Here is a 14,408-nt window from a genome sequence, read left to right on the forward strand (position 1 = left end):
ACTCACTCAGCTTAATGTTTTCACCCTGTTCATCTTTAACTCCATCAATCAAATAAGTGAGCTTTCCTTGAAGTACTGGGAAAAAAAGATGATTTTTTCAAGAAGAAAAAACAAAACAGAAATGATCCTATTTTTGCTTTACACTTGTTACTTTACGCAGGTAAGATATGTCACTCACCTTTAATCTTCTCCTCATCTCTATCATTTTCCGCCACAGTGTCCAGTTTCTCGATTTCTGTTTGCAGTGCAATAATCTGCAGAACTGAAAGAAGGTTGGAACACTTATAAGTATTTGTACTTGAGTAAGTAATCTGGATTCTTTCAGCAGGTTGTTTGTACTCACGTCTACGTGGTTGAGTGCTTCTCTCTTTCAGCTCTTTTGTTAGTTTGTCCAGCTCCTCGTTCTTTTCATCTATGGCTTTTTGGAGCTCTGCAGATCAGACAAAACTTTGTTTGGGGGGGATTTATGCGTAAATGTAAATATTTATTTAGCTAATATTAAAGCTGTACAACAACCCTTTAATGTACACCATGTGAATACTGGACCCCAGTAGCGCTGCTTACTTGACTTGACAATGAAACACACTCACCATCAACCTTGGATTTGGACACAGAGTTGTTCATTTGTGCTTTCAGTTGCTCCACTTGCTGAGTTAATGTAGAAATTTGTAGAGCTGAAAGAATCAGTCAGAATAAACATCAGCGTTCACTGTTCTCATCTAAGACACATGAAAATGTGCACAACATCTGTGCATGTGCCCAATGTAAGTTGTGTTTTTAGCAAAGGCTCTGATTTTAACAACTATGATCCATTAGAGCTGGGCGATAGAACGATAACGATATGTATCGCGATATAACTTTTACTCGATAGAGAAATTATGCTATCGCGATAGACCTCGCCGCTCTTGTCCTCAAAAAAAAAAAAGAAAAAGAAAAAGAAAAAAAAAAGGTCAGCCAATCCAAATTAAGTAGCGCAGAGCCGAACCAATCACAGCCGCAGCGTCACGTAGCGTGACTTGTTACGTACAGCACAAGTGCCAAGCCGCACGTGTGTTTGTTTGGGAAGCAGCCAGCGGGTAATGGAGGAAATGAGTGTGCCGACTAGAAAAATCAACCGAGCATGACCGAAGAGAAAACAGATGATGGTTCCAATGCCGGAGAGATTGTCAAACGGAAGAGCCATAGAAGTTCCGTAGTGTGAAGGTATTTCGGCTATTTCAAGTCTGACAAAAAATAGAGTAGCGTGCACTGTAAATTGTGCCGAAAGCAAGTCTGGAAATACAATAAACTGGTGCATGCGTCACACTGTGCGCCACGTTATTGTTTCGGTGAAATGAATTTCTACAATACTGTTACTGTTAATTCTACTCTCTGCAGTGTTTAGATGCTTACATATACACACAGTTACTGTCCGTCCACACATACGACTCGGTTCTGCTTCTATGCCCCAGCTTTGTTTACTTTTTCCCACCGAGGCTTCTAGACTTCTGATTGGCCAACATTTCTGCACGGTTAGGAATCTAGCGCCACCTGCTGCTTTGGCATGTTCATAGCAGCGTTTTCCTTCATTTCTGCCTTTATGTGTGGACGGGATTATTTTTTAAAACGAAAACGGAAAATCTCCGTTTTCAAAAATACCCGTGTACGTGTGGACGTAGCCTCAGTCTCTGACTGGAAGCGCTAATTCGTCATTCGGCTTTTGTCAGACTAAAGTAACTGTTAAAACTGTTTGAAAAGCTCAGCTATACAACAAGGAGAGATTGAGATTTTCCTTTTAGTTCTCAGTTTATTTGATATTGACAAAAGTTAGTCAGTTTTGTCTGTTCTTCTGTAAAACAAACTAAGATTTATTTTTAGAATTAATATTTTGTTTCTAAGTGGAATTGACAATTTAGTCTGTTTCGTTTGTTCTATTTTGAAACTTAAACGGCTGCCTTGTGTGTAGTTTGCAATATTTGCCTTTATTTATCTGAAAAAGTCATGTTCCTTAAGTACATCTACCCTGTTGAACTTATTATGGGAAATAAATATTTAAATAAAAACAAGCTGCTGATTATTTCACATTTTACTTGTGAGCAACGGCACATTTAAATCTTACAAATAGTTATTTGGCTCATATCGTGATAGATATCGTTATCGCCTGGAATGAAAAAAACATATCGTGATATGAAAAAATCTCATATCGCCCAGCTCTATGATCCATATAAGAAATTTTGTGAATACCAGCTAGGACACTTTCTATTTGGACAGGCTGAGCATGGGGCAAATTAGCTGGATCACCTGCTGAGGCATGTGTGTGTCCAGAGGTGGCCTATCAGCTGTCTAAACACCTATTAAAAGGAAGCTAGCTGGATACTGGAGGAGAGAGGCCCCAGATATAAGGAGGAACGCGCGAAGGCCAGGAGAAAAAGAGGGACCCGCTGGTTGATCGTGGGGGTGCGGTGCCTCATCTGGAGACGGACCAGTCAGCATGACATGGCAACCCAGTCCCGACAGCAGGAACGGCGACAGTAGGAGACAACGTGTGTGATTAGTAGCAGGGGAGAGGTATACCTCTGCCTACATTTGTGAGTAGTGTCTCCACTGTCATTCACTGGGTGCAGCCGTGTTGGCAGAGGGTTGCCATGGCTATAAGCCAGGGCCGCTTCCGGGACGATGGTTCTAGCACCTATTTGTTTATTTACAGGGCGATGACGCAAGTGGAGCCGCGGTGGTATCGAGCGACGGACGCCAGTGTGTGATGGGCCCAGTGAGAGGACGAGAGGGGGATAGACCCATATGGAAAAGATATGTATAAATCTTATAAAGTTTGCATCTGTCTTGTGTGAAACTTGTATGAAAAGCATACAAGAGTAAAAACAGATGTAAGATCCCTTGAAAAATTATATAAATGAAACTTGTATGTTTTGGATACTTACTAAAACAATATATGAAAGTGGCCACTTTCATGAGTAAATCTTATAAGCCTTATATGATTCACTATATGAAGTAGGCCACATCTTATGCAAGTCTTTTATAAGTTTTTACTATTTCTTTTCCATATGGGGAGGCTCCTCCCCGTCAGCCTGGGACGAGGCTGGCGTGGACCCCCCTCCGCAAAGGGAATTTCTGTCCAGCTCATGAACACCTAACAAACATTCATCCTGGACTGTGGACAGTTACATCAGGGAACCGGATGGGATTTTAGTGCATGCAGAGAATTATATTTTTAGCAGTTTTTGAAGTGGTTTTTTTTTTATTCCTGGGGGATTTTAGTATATTAATAACATTTTATTGTATACTTTTTTCTTATTAGTATTTGGGTTGTTTTATTCCTACTGTCCGTCTCAGGAATAAACTGTTTCTGATCAGGCCTGCTTCATCATTGTGCCCGGGGTTTCTGATTCGCTCCCCCCCCCCTGTATTTAAAAGAACCATCCTCTTTAGTATGACATTCTTGCTCACCGGCTTTAGTGTCTACATTACATCTCTCTCAGGTTGGCTTCACCACAAACTCATTAACTGTGAGGAAGTATAATAAAACACTGAGAGTGTGATGAAACAAGTCAGGGAGACAGTTTATATTAGTGACACATTATTAAAACCTTTTTTTTTTAATATATTAAAATGCTCTGTCTGTCTGTGTGTTTGTTTCTTTGACTGCAAACTAGACCATCTGGAACTAAGCATTAAAAATTAGCATACAAATTAGAGATGGCACGATACCACTTTTTTATGTCCGATACCGATACCATAAATTTGGATATCTGCCGATACCGATATGAATCCGATATAGTGTTTTTTAATCAACAAAACTGTTTTTTAAATATCTTGCTGCATTTTGTATAAGTTCATACTCAAGTTTAAAACAACAACTACACTAAAGCTATTCTGTTATACCTGTATGCAAAAAAAATGTTTCATAGTTCAGCAATACTGATCAATCTAATAAACTTAAACCTACACCATCCTCCCTATTCTGGTATTTTAAAGAGTACTTAGCATAAATATTAAGCAACCTAACTAATAGGGTTCCAACTCCCAGCAACAACAAAAATAAATAAATAAAAAAATAGGGAACCACCCCTCACGCTCCACCTCATGATGCTTAATCGACGTAATCAACCTTAATTTGATGCAGTGTGAAAAAAATGCACAGAAATCAATTATTTTTCAAGAAATATTAAATAGATTCAACATCTTTCTTCAACAAAATTGCAGACTGCACAGATGGTACCTTCCCAAAGGAAAAAGTACTATAGCTTACTAGGGTATATATATTAGACTTAATAGTTACTATATACAGTAATGGACTTCTATTCATTTTGCATCAAATTAAAACTTTGGCTGTCAGATAATTATTTATTAAAAGCTAGACATTTTAAATGAGAATAAGAAAGAAAAGTATGTCTTTGTGCCCCCTTTTCCCTGTTAATGCCCTATCGGCCCCTGGCTAAACTTTGCTAGATCCGCCCCTGCACAGTTACCAGCCGTCAGCTACGTAGAAAAAGATCCTCGAGTAGAAAGTAATATTAAATACATTCTAACAACAGCTGATCAAGCTTAAACGTGCTTCTGTTGTTCAGCCGCTGGTTTCCTCTTTCTGGTGCAAAGTGGGCCAAAAGCAAACTAGAGACACGGACTCACGACAGAAAAGCTGATCAGCTGATCGTTAAGCAGTTTCATGATTGAAGTAGCAGCAGGAGAGGCAGTCGCTTGTTAAGCTTAACGCAGGAATGCTTTACAAACATTCAGAGATGGACTTACACACTTGCTTTACTTCTCTCGGGATAACTTTGTCGGAGATGAAATGCCGGGTTGCTAGCGAAGCTCCACATGCTATCCAGACCACCGACAGGTCCCGCATGCCACAGCCGCTCTATCACGTGATGCATACTGCTCCGACGTGCTAACGTTCTGAGGTGAGTTACGGCGTATTGCAAGTTTTGTGAGGTGCTTTCGTGATATTTAATGGATCGGATTACATTTTTTATTTTTCTCCGATATCCGATCCAGTAATTTAGGTCAGTATCGGACCGATACCGATACGTAATATCGGATCGGTCCATCTCTAATACAAATACATCTCAAGCTCCTGAAGGTTCTAACTTATCAGATATTTTGGCCTCATCATATTGCCAATCAACCACCTAGCAAAGGACTTATGTGTCCCTTTCTTTGCAATTATGCACCTGTAAGACCACATAAAAGCATTTTTATTACACAACATTAAAATCTGCAAACAACCCTGCAATGGGCTAAAATGACCTGTTTTTAGGTTTTATGCAGCTTTAACACCTTGTGAAAACATCCTTATTTCCATTCCAGAATAATAGCATGTCTCTATAATAATTGCACAAATGCCGTCATATCAATCATTAACATCTATATATGTTTTTAAAGAAAACATTCAAATTATTTGGATTTCCATATGTATTATATTTCTTCCATTTCCCACCCCAATATCACGTTTTCCATTTGCATTTGTTTCACCTGCCTCTTTCTGTGTATGTCACCCGTACGTCACTCAGAGGTCATGAAAATTTGTTCAAGTCACCACTACACGAGGAATGAATAATTAGAAATAAAATCCTTAAAAATCAGCATGAGCAGACAATGGTAATGCTGAAGACATTTGACCATGAGGACTGCAGGAACCATAGCACCATTACTGCTAAATATTATGAAAAACTACATTTTTAGTTTAAAATGTTTTGTGGCTGTTGTTAATCATTCCTGCTGTAGTGTACATTGTATATTACAATTTGGATCTTACATTTTTTTGACCAAAGATATCAATACATTTGCTATACTCCTTAAGTCTCTCTTTTAAAGCTACAGTTTTCACGTGTACGTTTTTGTGATAGTCAGGGGCCATGCCAATATTACAGTAGTCCACGTAAATGTCAAACCCAAGCTTTACAGGTCAGGTTTTGTTTGTTTTTAAAACTGAACGTACTATGTACACCGAATAATCATCCAACTCATCATCTCAAAACAATGTAAGAGCTTACTTTTTTACTTAATAATTTAGGGCAACTTATTCATTGACTATGTTGTCTCCAAAGAATACAAATATCATTTTTAATGGTATATTATGTTTATATTTTTTTGCTCTTTGTAAGAATTTTTTAGAAACCAAATATGACTATATAGTCACATAACAAAAATGTTAAGAATGATGAGAAACTAACCACACATCTCTGTGCCATACATGAGCAAAGCAAAAAGCACGTTAGCATTATTTAGCCACAGAGCTGAATTAGGCATGCCTGCCAACCACCAAGCATTAAAAGAGAAAACTTTGCTCAATATGATTATATCTGTTGGCCAAGTGCACAAACATGGCAAACATTAATATAGCACTATCATTGTGTACTATTAGGCATGCACCACTAATGATGATACACAATGCAGTAAATATCTTGGTGTTATTCTTATGGTCTTTCAGGGTTTTTAATCAGTAAATATACCTACATGTATCATGATGTATTATTTATTATTGTCCTGTAATGTATCAAGTGTTGCAACACTGTGAGCTTCTTAACGGCTTCTAATATCTTCCCTTTTAAAATAATTTCACCGAGATCAGAAATAAATTGGTTAAATATGATCAACTGGATGGTGGAAGATGGAGCATATTAATACAGTACAGCTAACAGATTCAACACTCACCAAGTGAAGTAACAGAGCTCGATTTGGACTGCAGCTCCTTGATTTTGTCATTCAGGTTTTGCTGCAGATCTGCACAGAGACATTTATTATGGGTGCTGATCACAGACAACAGTTTTCTATATTGAGAAAGAACAGCAAGTCAAAGATTACACTCACCTGTAATTGTCTGCTCATAATCTGAACAGCTTTCTGTCTCGTTCAGTTTTTGCTGCAAGTCTAAGAGAAAGGTTACATTACTAAGCAATAGTCTAGGCATTATTTTTTGATACAGGTCAGCATGAAAGCTCATATTGTTATATTTTGTTGGCTTTCAGTGGGTTTTGACTATGAGTTTGTAAAACTATTAATTCCAGGTTTCTCCAATAATTCAGTTCAGTTCACTTTTATTTATACAGTGCCAAATCACAACAACAGTTGCCTCAAGGCGCTGTGCTTTGGTGACAGAGGGAAGGAAAAACTCCCTTTTAACAGGAACAAATCTCTGGCAGAACCAGGGAGGGGCAGCAATCTGCGGAGACCGGCCGAAACTTGCAAGCATCTTAAAATCAACTTAATCCTTCTTGTTGCAGAAACTTAAACATGCCACGGATGAACTTACCGAGGATCACTTCCTGATCACGAGAATGCTCCAACTCTTTAACCTTCAGTTGTTTTCTGAGATCTAACAAAATGTAAAGTTAGCTTCAGGTGAAGAAGGTATCAGAGGTGATACTTGCTTTTAGAGATCAAAAGAAAAATACTTACTAGAAATTGTAGCAGCACTTTCTTTATCCTCAGCTGTCTTAACTTTTTCAAGGTTTTCAAGTTGGCTTTGCAGATCAGTGATGTTCAAAACTGAGGAACAGAGGAAGAAAGAATCAAAGCAGAACTTTTTTCCTTCATCATTTCTGCAGACACTGCAGTCTTTCTTGACTTACTCAGGTTGGCATTTTCCTGGTTCTTCTGTTTCAGCTCATTGACATGTTTCTCCAGCTCTCCCTTCTTGGCTGCAAGCTCATTTGTGATCTCTGAGGTCATTTTAAAGAAGTTAAAACAGGTTTATTGGTCAGACACGAGAGATCATCGTACACGTTTTGTACTGTGAATTACAAAAGCTACCAAGTTTCTTTATCTCTCACACTTATTTTGTTTTTTCTACAAGGATGGGGAAAACTAAAACTCTCACTTGCCCCACATCTGACTCCTCTGTGCTTCTGCCTGCTCACTTGTATTTGTCACACTCTTATCACTAGAGGAAAAGCACAATGGGAGATACTTACCAGTTAGCTCACTGGTTTGTTGAGATTCGCGGTTTGACAGCAGATTCTGCAGGTGCTTCACCTGACTCTGCAGATTCAGGATTTTCAGTGCTAAAGCACAAAGAAGCAAAAAGAGTAGTTTGCTATAAGACATGCTGTGAGAGAATTACTTCATGAGAGGGGAAAAAGGCAAAAAGAAAGAAAATTCAACTTGTCAGTGAACCTTTGTGCACAGTTACTTCATACTCACTCAGTTTGGTGTTATCTCGATCACTGCTGCCTATTTGAGCCATGAGTGTGTCTATTCTGTTTTGTAGCGCTGCAAAAAACAGTGAATTGTATTAATAACATTTAGTCATCTACTATGACTTTGTGTCACCCTCAATCAGCACCTTAAACCTTAAAGTACCTTTTATCTGGTCACCAGCTGTCCCATTCACATCCTTGTTCTGCAGGTCCCATATCTCATTCTGGAGCTCAATGATTTGTAAAACTGAAACAAACAAACATCTGATGAATGACAGGTAAGGTTTGGTTGTGTCATTTAGAGGGATATTTTAAATGGAAATGTGTGTCAGTGCAACCAAATTGCAAAAACATGACAGAAACACATTCTTTTCCCAGTATGATGGTGATTTTACAAATCTTAGCTTCTTCTAAAATTATGCAAAGTTACACCCATCAAGATCATTTGTTCTTTAACACCATGCAGACATTAAGCTAACTGATTTATAGGCCTTTTCCAAGTAGAGAAGGTCCCCATGTGAAAAGTATCCACTGCACAGAACGCACAGAGCAGGAAATCCTGGCCCCCAAATGTTGTCAATTGCCCCCAGAGGCTTAGTATTGCAATAATAGGCAGCGGGTTGTCAGACTGTTTAAACAGTGTTGATCACAGAGTACAGCAGTGCACTCACCCACTCTCGGGTTGGCAAGCAATTCCTCCATTTCTGCAGTCTTAGTAATCAGTTCATCTTGCTTCTTCTCCAGTTGCATCTGCAGCTCTGTGGGGAATCAGAGAGAAACAGATATATGACTTGAGGTCATATTTGTTTCACATTTTTCCTCCAGGAAGTGTGCTGACTATGACAGCTGATACTCACGTGAGATGATTTCTGGATCTTTTGAGTTTGAGATCTGCTCCTTCAAAGCCCTCACTTCAGCCTTCATGTTGATCACATTCAGGACTAACAGAGACAAACGTGAGCAGATATGACGGCACAGATTAGTTCTGAAATATAATGTGAGGATGTGAGCAAAAAAAAAAAAAAAAGGAGAGACTTTAACTGCACCGCACTCACGCAGAGCAGTTTTGAAGTCTTTTGTCTTGTTCAGTTCTGCAATCTTATCTTCAACTTCAGTCTTCAGCTCTGACAAAAAATAAATCAGTCACATCAAAACTCAGTCTCAGACACTCTGAGGTCAAAGTCAGATTCGCAACTTACGGTTTCGTTGTTGCTCGAGTCCAGAGCACTCATGTGTCTTTAACAGCAGTTGCCTCTCCAACTCTGCTCAGTGAAAAAGGAAATCCAAGTTAACAAAAACGGTCTCTGACACAAACTGTTAGTTATGGATCTATTCAGAAAAACAAAATCAACTCACCTGCGAATTTATCCTTCATAAGAGCATATTCCCTGTTTTTGTTTTGAAGAAACATCTGAAGGACTTTAAAAGAAAAGAAATGGACTGAAACACTATGGTGCAAATTAGCAACATGAACATCCTGCAGCAAACAGCTTTCGATCTCAGGCATGTGGCATGAATGTTGTTCCGTTCGCTCTATGAAAGCCCATTTTGCTTGAAGTGATACAGTGATTGTAGGACATACTTACGAGTTAATGTTAAAGAGGATTCTGCGTTATCGTCACGATTTTCTCTTTCAATTCTTTTGAGATGTTTGTAGAATTCAGCGATAACCAGAACTACAGAAAATACAAAAGTCAGGGTGTACAGAATTATGTTTTAGGCTACTTCACAACAATCAAGATTGATCCAAGTGTTTTTCTGGACTTACTTAATCTGGCATTAGCCGGATTCTTGTTATTCAGCTCATTGATATATTTCTGTAGCTCGGCTCTCTTCAGTGTAAGCTTATCTGTTAGAGTGTTCCTTATGATCACCATGCTTGGAGCTGAAAGTGACACACATGTCAAGTTGCTACAGTAACATTATGACACTCTATGCTAACATGAGGTCTTGGGTGAGATACTTACAGTTTGAATTGTAGGTTTGTGACAGCAGCGTCTCCAGGTGCTCCAGCTGACTTTGCAGACTGATGATTTTCAGAACTGAAAAAAAGGTTAAAAAAAATGTAGCTGACTGCAAAAGATACGACTGCAGAGAGTTTTAGAGTTTCTCACAAGACTCACTCAGTTTTGTGTTTTCACCGGCTCTGTTGTTGATTTCATCGATGAAGCCGTCAAGTCTGTCCTGTAAGTCTGAGGAAAAGGAAAGTATGTATTTAGATTATATTTTGCAGGTTCTATCTTGACTTTAAACAACACTAACCCTCTTCTCGATCGCTTGTGGTTCCATTGGTGGCTTTGTTCCGAAGGGTCCATAACTCATGTTGCAGTTCAAGGATCTTTAAAACTAAAGCAAAGCAACGTACAGTCTTTAAGTTAGAAAATGAATCTTACTGCAACAATGTCTACCAATTTTTTGCTTTTTGTAAGCAACTCAGAATCTCATTGGTTCCCTTCTTTCCCTGTGCCACTCCAACAAGTCTCTACTTTACACTCTTTTGAACTAATGATTGATAAAACATAAACCCCCAAAACATCCAGCATATCAAGCAAAGCCTCTCACAACATTATTCTTTCACTCTGCTGTTAATTCATTTTCTTTAATCTTGGTTTTTGCAGGTTTACATGTGACCTGAGTTAGATTTAACCATAAAAGCCATGATATGTGACAGTCCAGGTCTCATCTGTATTCAGTTTGTGTTTGACTAGCTTGTGATTTAATAGCACGACAGCTGAAAGCACAAGGACCTAGCAGGGCGACTATTGGTGGATTTGTCTAAAACAAGGATCAGAAAGTCGTCGTGCATTTCAGCCGTTTATTAGCTGCTTCACATTAAATGATTATACTTTACAATCCTTAACTCTGCTGGCCACTAGAAAGGAAGCAGTTTAAGGTTCTTCCACACTAGTTTTCCCTTTAAAACTGGATGTTATGTCCCTTTTTAATATGCACTTTATGTACATAACTGTGAATGTCAGTTTGAGTTTAGCTTAAAAACAATGGTTAGCGTTCAAACAATAATTCTGGTTCACATAAAGTAAAGTCAAGAAACTCACTTGCTCCTGGGCTAGAAGTCAGACGTTCTATGTCTGCAATTCCTGAGCTCAGTTCTTCTTGTTTTCTCTCCAGTTGTTTCCGTAGCTCTGTTGGACAGAAATAGGGGTTATTAAGAGATGTTAAAAATATCAGAGAAATTCCCAGTTTTCCCAAGGAAAATGTAAAGATGTAATTTAATTGTCTCAAGCGCAAAACTGTTTAAAAATTGCTTTAAAAAAATCCACTTAATTAATAGAATAAAAACAAAGGTATGGTATATATCTGTGGCCTCTGTCCCTCACCGGAGGTCAAGTCTTTGTCTTCTGAGAGAGAGATCTGATCCTTCAAAGCCTTGAGTTCATCATGCAGGCTCATCAGCTTTACAACTGGAGCAGAAAGCAACAGAAACATCACTACACAGATTACAAATTCAACACAACGAGATTACAAGCCGAGCGAGAGACACCGCTGGACACTGCGTACGGCAACGTGACTCACTGAGAGCTGGTTGTAAGTCCTCGGTTCTCTTCAGTTCAGCAATCTTGCGGTCAAAGTCGATCTTCACCTCTAACAGAAACGAGACACATGCTTTAAAATCAAGCAGGAATAATCAGAGGTTGTAGCTGAAAGCCATTTTAAAAACTTACGCTCATATCTTTTCACAAATTTGGAATCTAATTCAGTCTTCAGTCGCAGTTTCCTCTGCAGCTCTTTTGTATAAAAGGATAAAATCAGGTACTTGAAGCTCTTATCAGACAGTTTTCAAAATTTCTAAAAAAACAAAACAAAAAACAAACTACACACCGAGCACTCACCTCTTATTTTGGCCTGAGCTTCGATGTATTTTTTTTCTGTAACTCCACGCACAGCTGCAGATTTAAAGTATCATAATGTAAGATCGCAATCTTAATGTCAAGGATTAAGAAAGTATTCTCTGCTCAGAAAACAAATGATGTTAAATGTTTTTCTGAATTTAACACTAAAGTTAGTGCAGGTGGACTTACTGGTGGGCTGGCCTGTCAGGTGCTGCTTTTTCATTTCTTCTATTAGGCTGATGACTTGGACGACTGTTCAAAGACAAAGAAAACACCATTGTCTTGAGTGTTGGGCCTTAGCAGCACATTTATACGTGGTGAGGTTGGTGAGGTGATCATTCCGCCTCTCCTTTATACTTACTCTGCTGTGCCTTAACATACTCCACTGCTTCCAGTTGCCTCTGTAAAACGTCATGCCTTTGCTTCTCTCTGTCCAACAAAACGCGGAACCCTAGGATGAATAAACAGCTATTAATGTTTCTACTGCAATTAGCAGATCATTTGGTAGTTCCAAATAAGACAAGTACATATGTGACTTGACTTCGTAGTGTAAAGTTTCAAAGATTTGTGCTGCCATTTACCTTGAATTTGGGAATCAGTGATGTTTTTGGCGTTTCTCATCAGCTGGTCAAAATGTAGCACCTCGGCCTGCACTCTCATAATTTGCAAGGCTGTTGAAAGAATCAAGAGGGTGTCGAGTTGATGGCGCAATAACTACACAAAGGACGTGCTCGACGCTGAATGTTCACTTACTTAGTTCCTTGTTGTTCTCGTCATCTTTCAGCTGTATAATCAGCTTTCTGAGGAGAGCAGTCTTTTGCATCCATTGCTTCCTGGCATCTGAATTTAAAAAAATTAAATAAATAAAGTAAAAAAAAGAATAAACGTGTGCTGCTCCACAAAGGAGAGACGGGATCTACAACTCACCAGCGGCGAAGGTTTTGGATTTCTCAATAGCATCGATGATCATCCTCTTCAACTCTGCAATCTTCGTGCGCACATAAATCAGCTCCAGCACTGGACAGCCAGCAGAGAACGAAGTGTTGGGAAATGTTGAAAGACAAGCCTTTAACGTTATTACTCACACAAGAAATGCAGGCCTGTTTAGAAAGATTCACTTACAATTAGCAGAGTAGCCACCTCCTTTTTCTTGCAGCAGAACAATCTTCCTGTTGAGCTGTTCTTTCACTGAGCAGCAGAAGAAAATGGTCAGGATACAGAAATATAATAACATAATAAAATGAAAGAAGATGACCTTTTCTCCCAGTTTAGCATTATATTAATCTGAAATCTAAATAATTATTAAATATTTCATAACACCTATTGTAAATTCCTTAAGATTCTTTTTTTTTTACGGAATATGCAGCCATGCATTAGATCAATTTCAGCAACCATCACTTCTTTGCTCCATTTTGTCCTGAGCAACCAAAAAGTTACCAAAAAACTAAATGGATTTCATATAACAGTGTGTTATGCAACCTTCACGCAGAAACCGACTGTGACCAAGAAAGAAGGAAGTGGGAGACCACAGTGCACAGCTATGCATATTTAGGAGTTAAAATGGTACCACAGGAAAAAAGCCACACTTGAGCTGTGGCTTCAAAAATGAACCAACTCCCAGAGATTGCCACATTGATGACACTTCTGCTGCATCTTTTTTTCCAAAGAGGTAGCCATCAGCTCCAGATCAATATGTTTGAATTACTACAGATACCAGACACAACCCTTTATCTCAACTTGGAGCTAGTACTAGAAATACTCTACGTTGTAACCCCATAATGCGAGGTTTATATCCTCTCCTGGATCTTTTGCGTGGGGGTAAATGTATTAGCCACTAACCACAGTGCCACTCGCTACAGTAGCTACATTACAGCATTAAAAAGCATAGTTTCAGGTGCTGCTTTAGTTTAGTGTAGTTGACTGGGTGACCACTTGCTACAAGGCCAAATAAAGTTGCTCACCTTCAACTCTGTACCCAAGGCCTCTTGTTGTCTAACAAATGTTAGCCTGAACCTTCCTGCTGTTATACTGCAATGGGCCTAGCTTCACTCATGTTTTTTTTTTAATTCTTTGTGTTTATACACTACTTTGCATTTAATGACGAGTTATTATTAATCTATGGACCCATCTCCAACCAGTCACGGCAGACGGCTGCCCCTTCCTGAGCCTGGTTCTATTAAAAGGGAGTTTTTTCTTCCCACTATCGCCAAGTGCTTGCCCATAAGGGGTTATTTGATTGTTGGGGTTTTCTCGCTATTATTGTACTGGAATATGCTCTTTGTTATTTACAACATGTCTGATGTTATATGAAGACAAACACTTTTTCATGAATAACTGACATTTAAAGGGTAAGAACTTTTACGTTTTAATTGCAATTTATTTAGACAAAATACTAAGCTGTTTTTAGCAGCACTAATAG

At 38.8% G+C, this 14,408-nt stretch overlaps 1 protein-coding gene across 1 annotated transcript in view; it reads right to left on the minus strand.

Annotated features, from left to right (window-relative positions):
- LOC147308955 (uncharacterized) overlaps window positions 1-14,408 on the minus strand; it is a 30,191-nt gene that overhangs the window by 11,746 nt on the left and 4,037 nt on the right. Inside the window, exons 11-43 of the mRNA XM_086270925.1 lie at window positions 13,112-13,177; window positions 12,917-13,006; window positions 12,743-12,829; window positions 12,571-12,660; window positions 12,351-12,440; window positions 12,179-12,241; window positions 11,990-12,043; window positions 11,822-11,884; window positions 11,673-11,741; window positions 11,477-11,560; window positions 11,195-11,281; window positions 10,401-10,484; window positions 10,262-10,330; window positions 10,106-10,180; window positions 9,907-10,023; window positions 9,725-9,814; window positions 9,495-9,557; window positions 9,338-9,400; window positions 9,194-9,262; window positions 8,996-9,079; window positions 8,810-8,896; window positions 8,302-8,385; window positions 8,143-8,211; window positions 7,914-8,003; window positions 7,572-7,661; window positions 7,399-7,488; window positions 7,253-7,315; window positions 6,811-6,870; window positions 6,655-6,723; window positions 591-674; window positions 344-430; window positions 179-262; window positions 7-75 (exon numbers count right to left, since the gene is read on the minus strand). Of these exons, the coding sequence (XP_086127051.1) occupies window positions 7-75; window positions 179-262; window positions 344-430; window positions 591-674; window positions 6,655-6,723; window positions 6,811-6,870; window positions 7,253-7,315; window positions 7,399-7,488; window positions 7,572-7,661; window positions 7,914-8,003; window positions 8,143-8,211; window positions 8,302-8,385; window positions 8,810-8,896; window positions 8,996-9,079; window positions 9,194-9,262; window positions 9,338-9,400; window positions 9,495-9,557; window positions 9,725-9,814; window positions 9,907-10,023; window positions 10,106-10,180; window positions 10,262-10,330; window positions 10,401-10,484; window positions 11,195-11,281; window positions 11,477-11,560; window positions 11,673-11,741; window positions 11,822-11,884; window positions 11,990-12,043; window positions 12,179-12,241; window positions 12,351-12,440; window positions 12,571-12,660; window positions 12,743-12,829; window positions 12,917-13,006; window positions 13,112-13,177 (2,583 nt within the window). The remainder of the gene's footprint in view (window positions 1-6; window positions 76-178; window positions 263-343; window positions 431-590; window positions 675-6,654; window positions 6,724-6,810; window positions 6,871-7,252; window positions 7,316-7,398; window positions 7,489-7,571; window positions 7,662-7,913; window positions 8,004-8,142; window positions 8,212-8,301; window positions 8,386-8,809; window positions 8,897-8,995; window positions 9,080-9,193; window positions 9,263-9,337; window positions 9,401-9,494; window positions 9,558-9,724; window positions 9,815-9,906; window positions 10,024-10,105; window positions 10,181-10,261; window positions 10,331-10,400; window positions 10,485-11,194; window positions 11,282-11,476; window positions 11,561-11,672; window positions 11,742-11,821; window positions 11,885-11,989; window positions 12,044-12,178; window positions 12,242-12,350; window positions 12,441-12,570; window positions 12,661-12,742; window positions 12,830-12,916; window positions 13,007-13,111; window positions 13,178-14,408) is intronic.

This window comes from Aulonocara sp. 'chitande type north' Nkhata Bay, linkage group LG18, assembly GCF_057382095.1.
Source record: "Aulonocara sp. 'chitande type north' Nkhata Bay isolate Kocher_YH1m ecotype deep benthic linkage group LG18, A_spYH_male_GT1.1, whole genome shotgun sequence".
Taxonomy (NCBI): domain Eukaryota; kingdom Metazoa; phylum Chordata; class Actinopteri; order Cichliformes; family Cichlidae; genus Aulonocara; species Aulonocara sp. 'chitande type north' Nkhata Bay.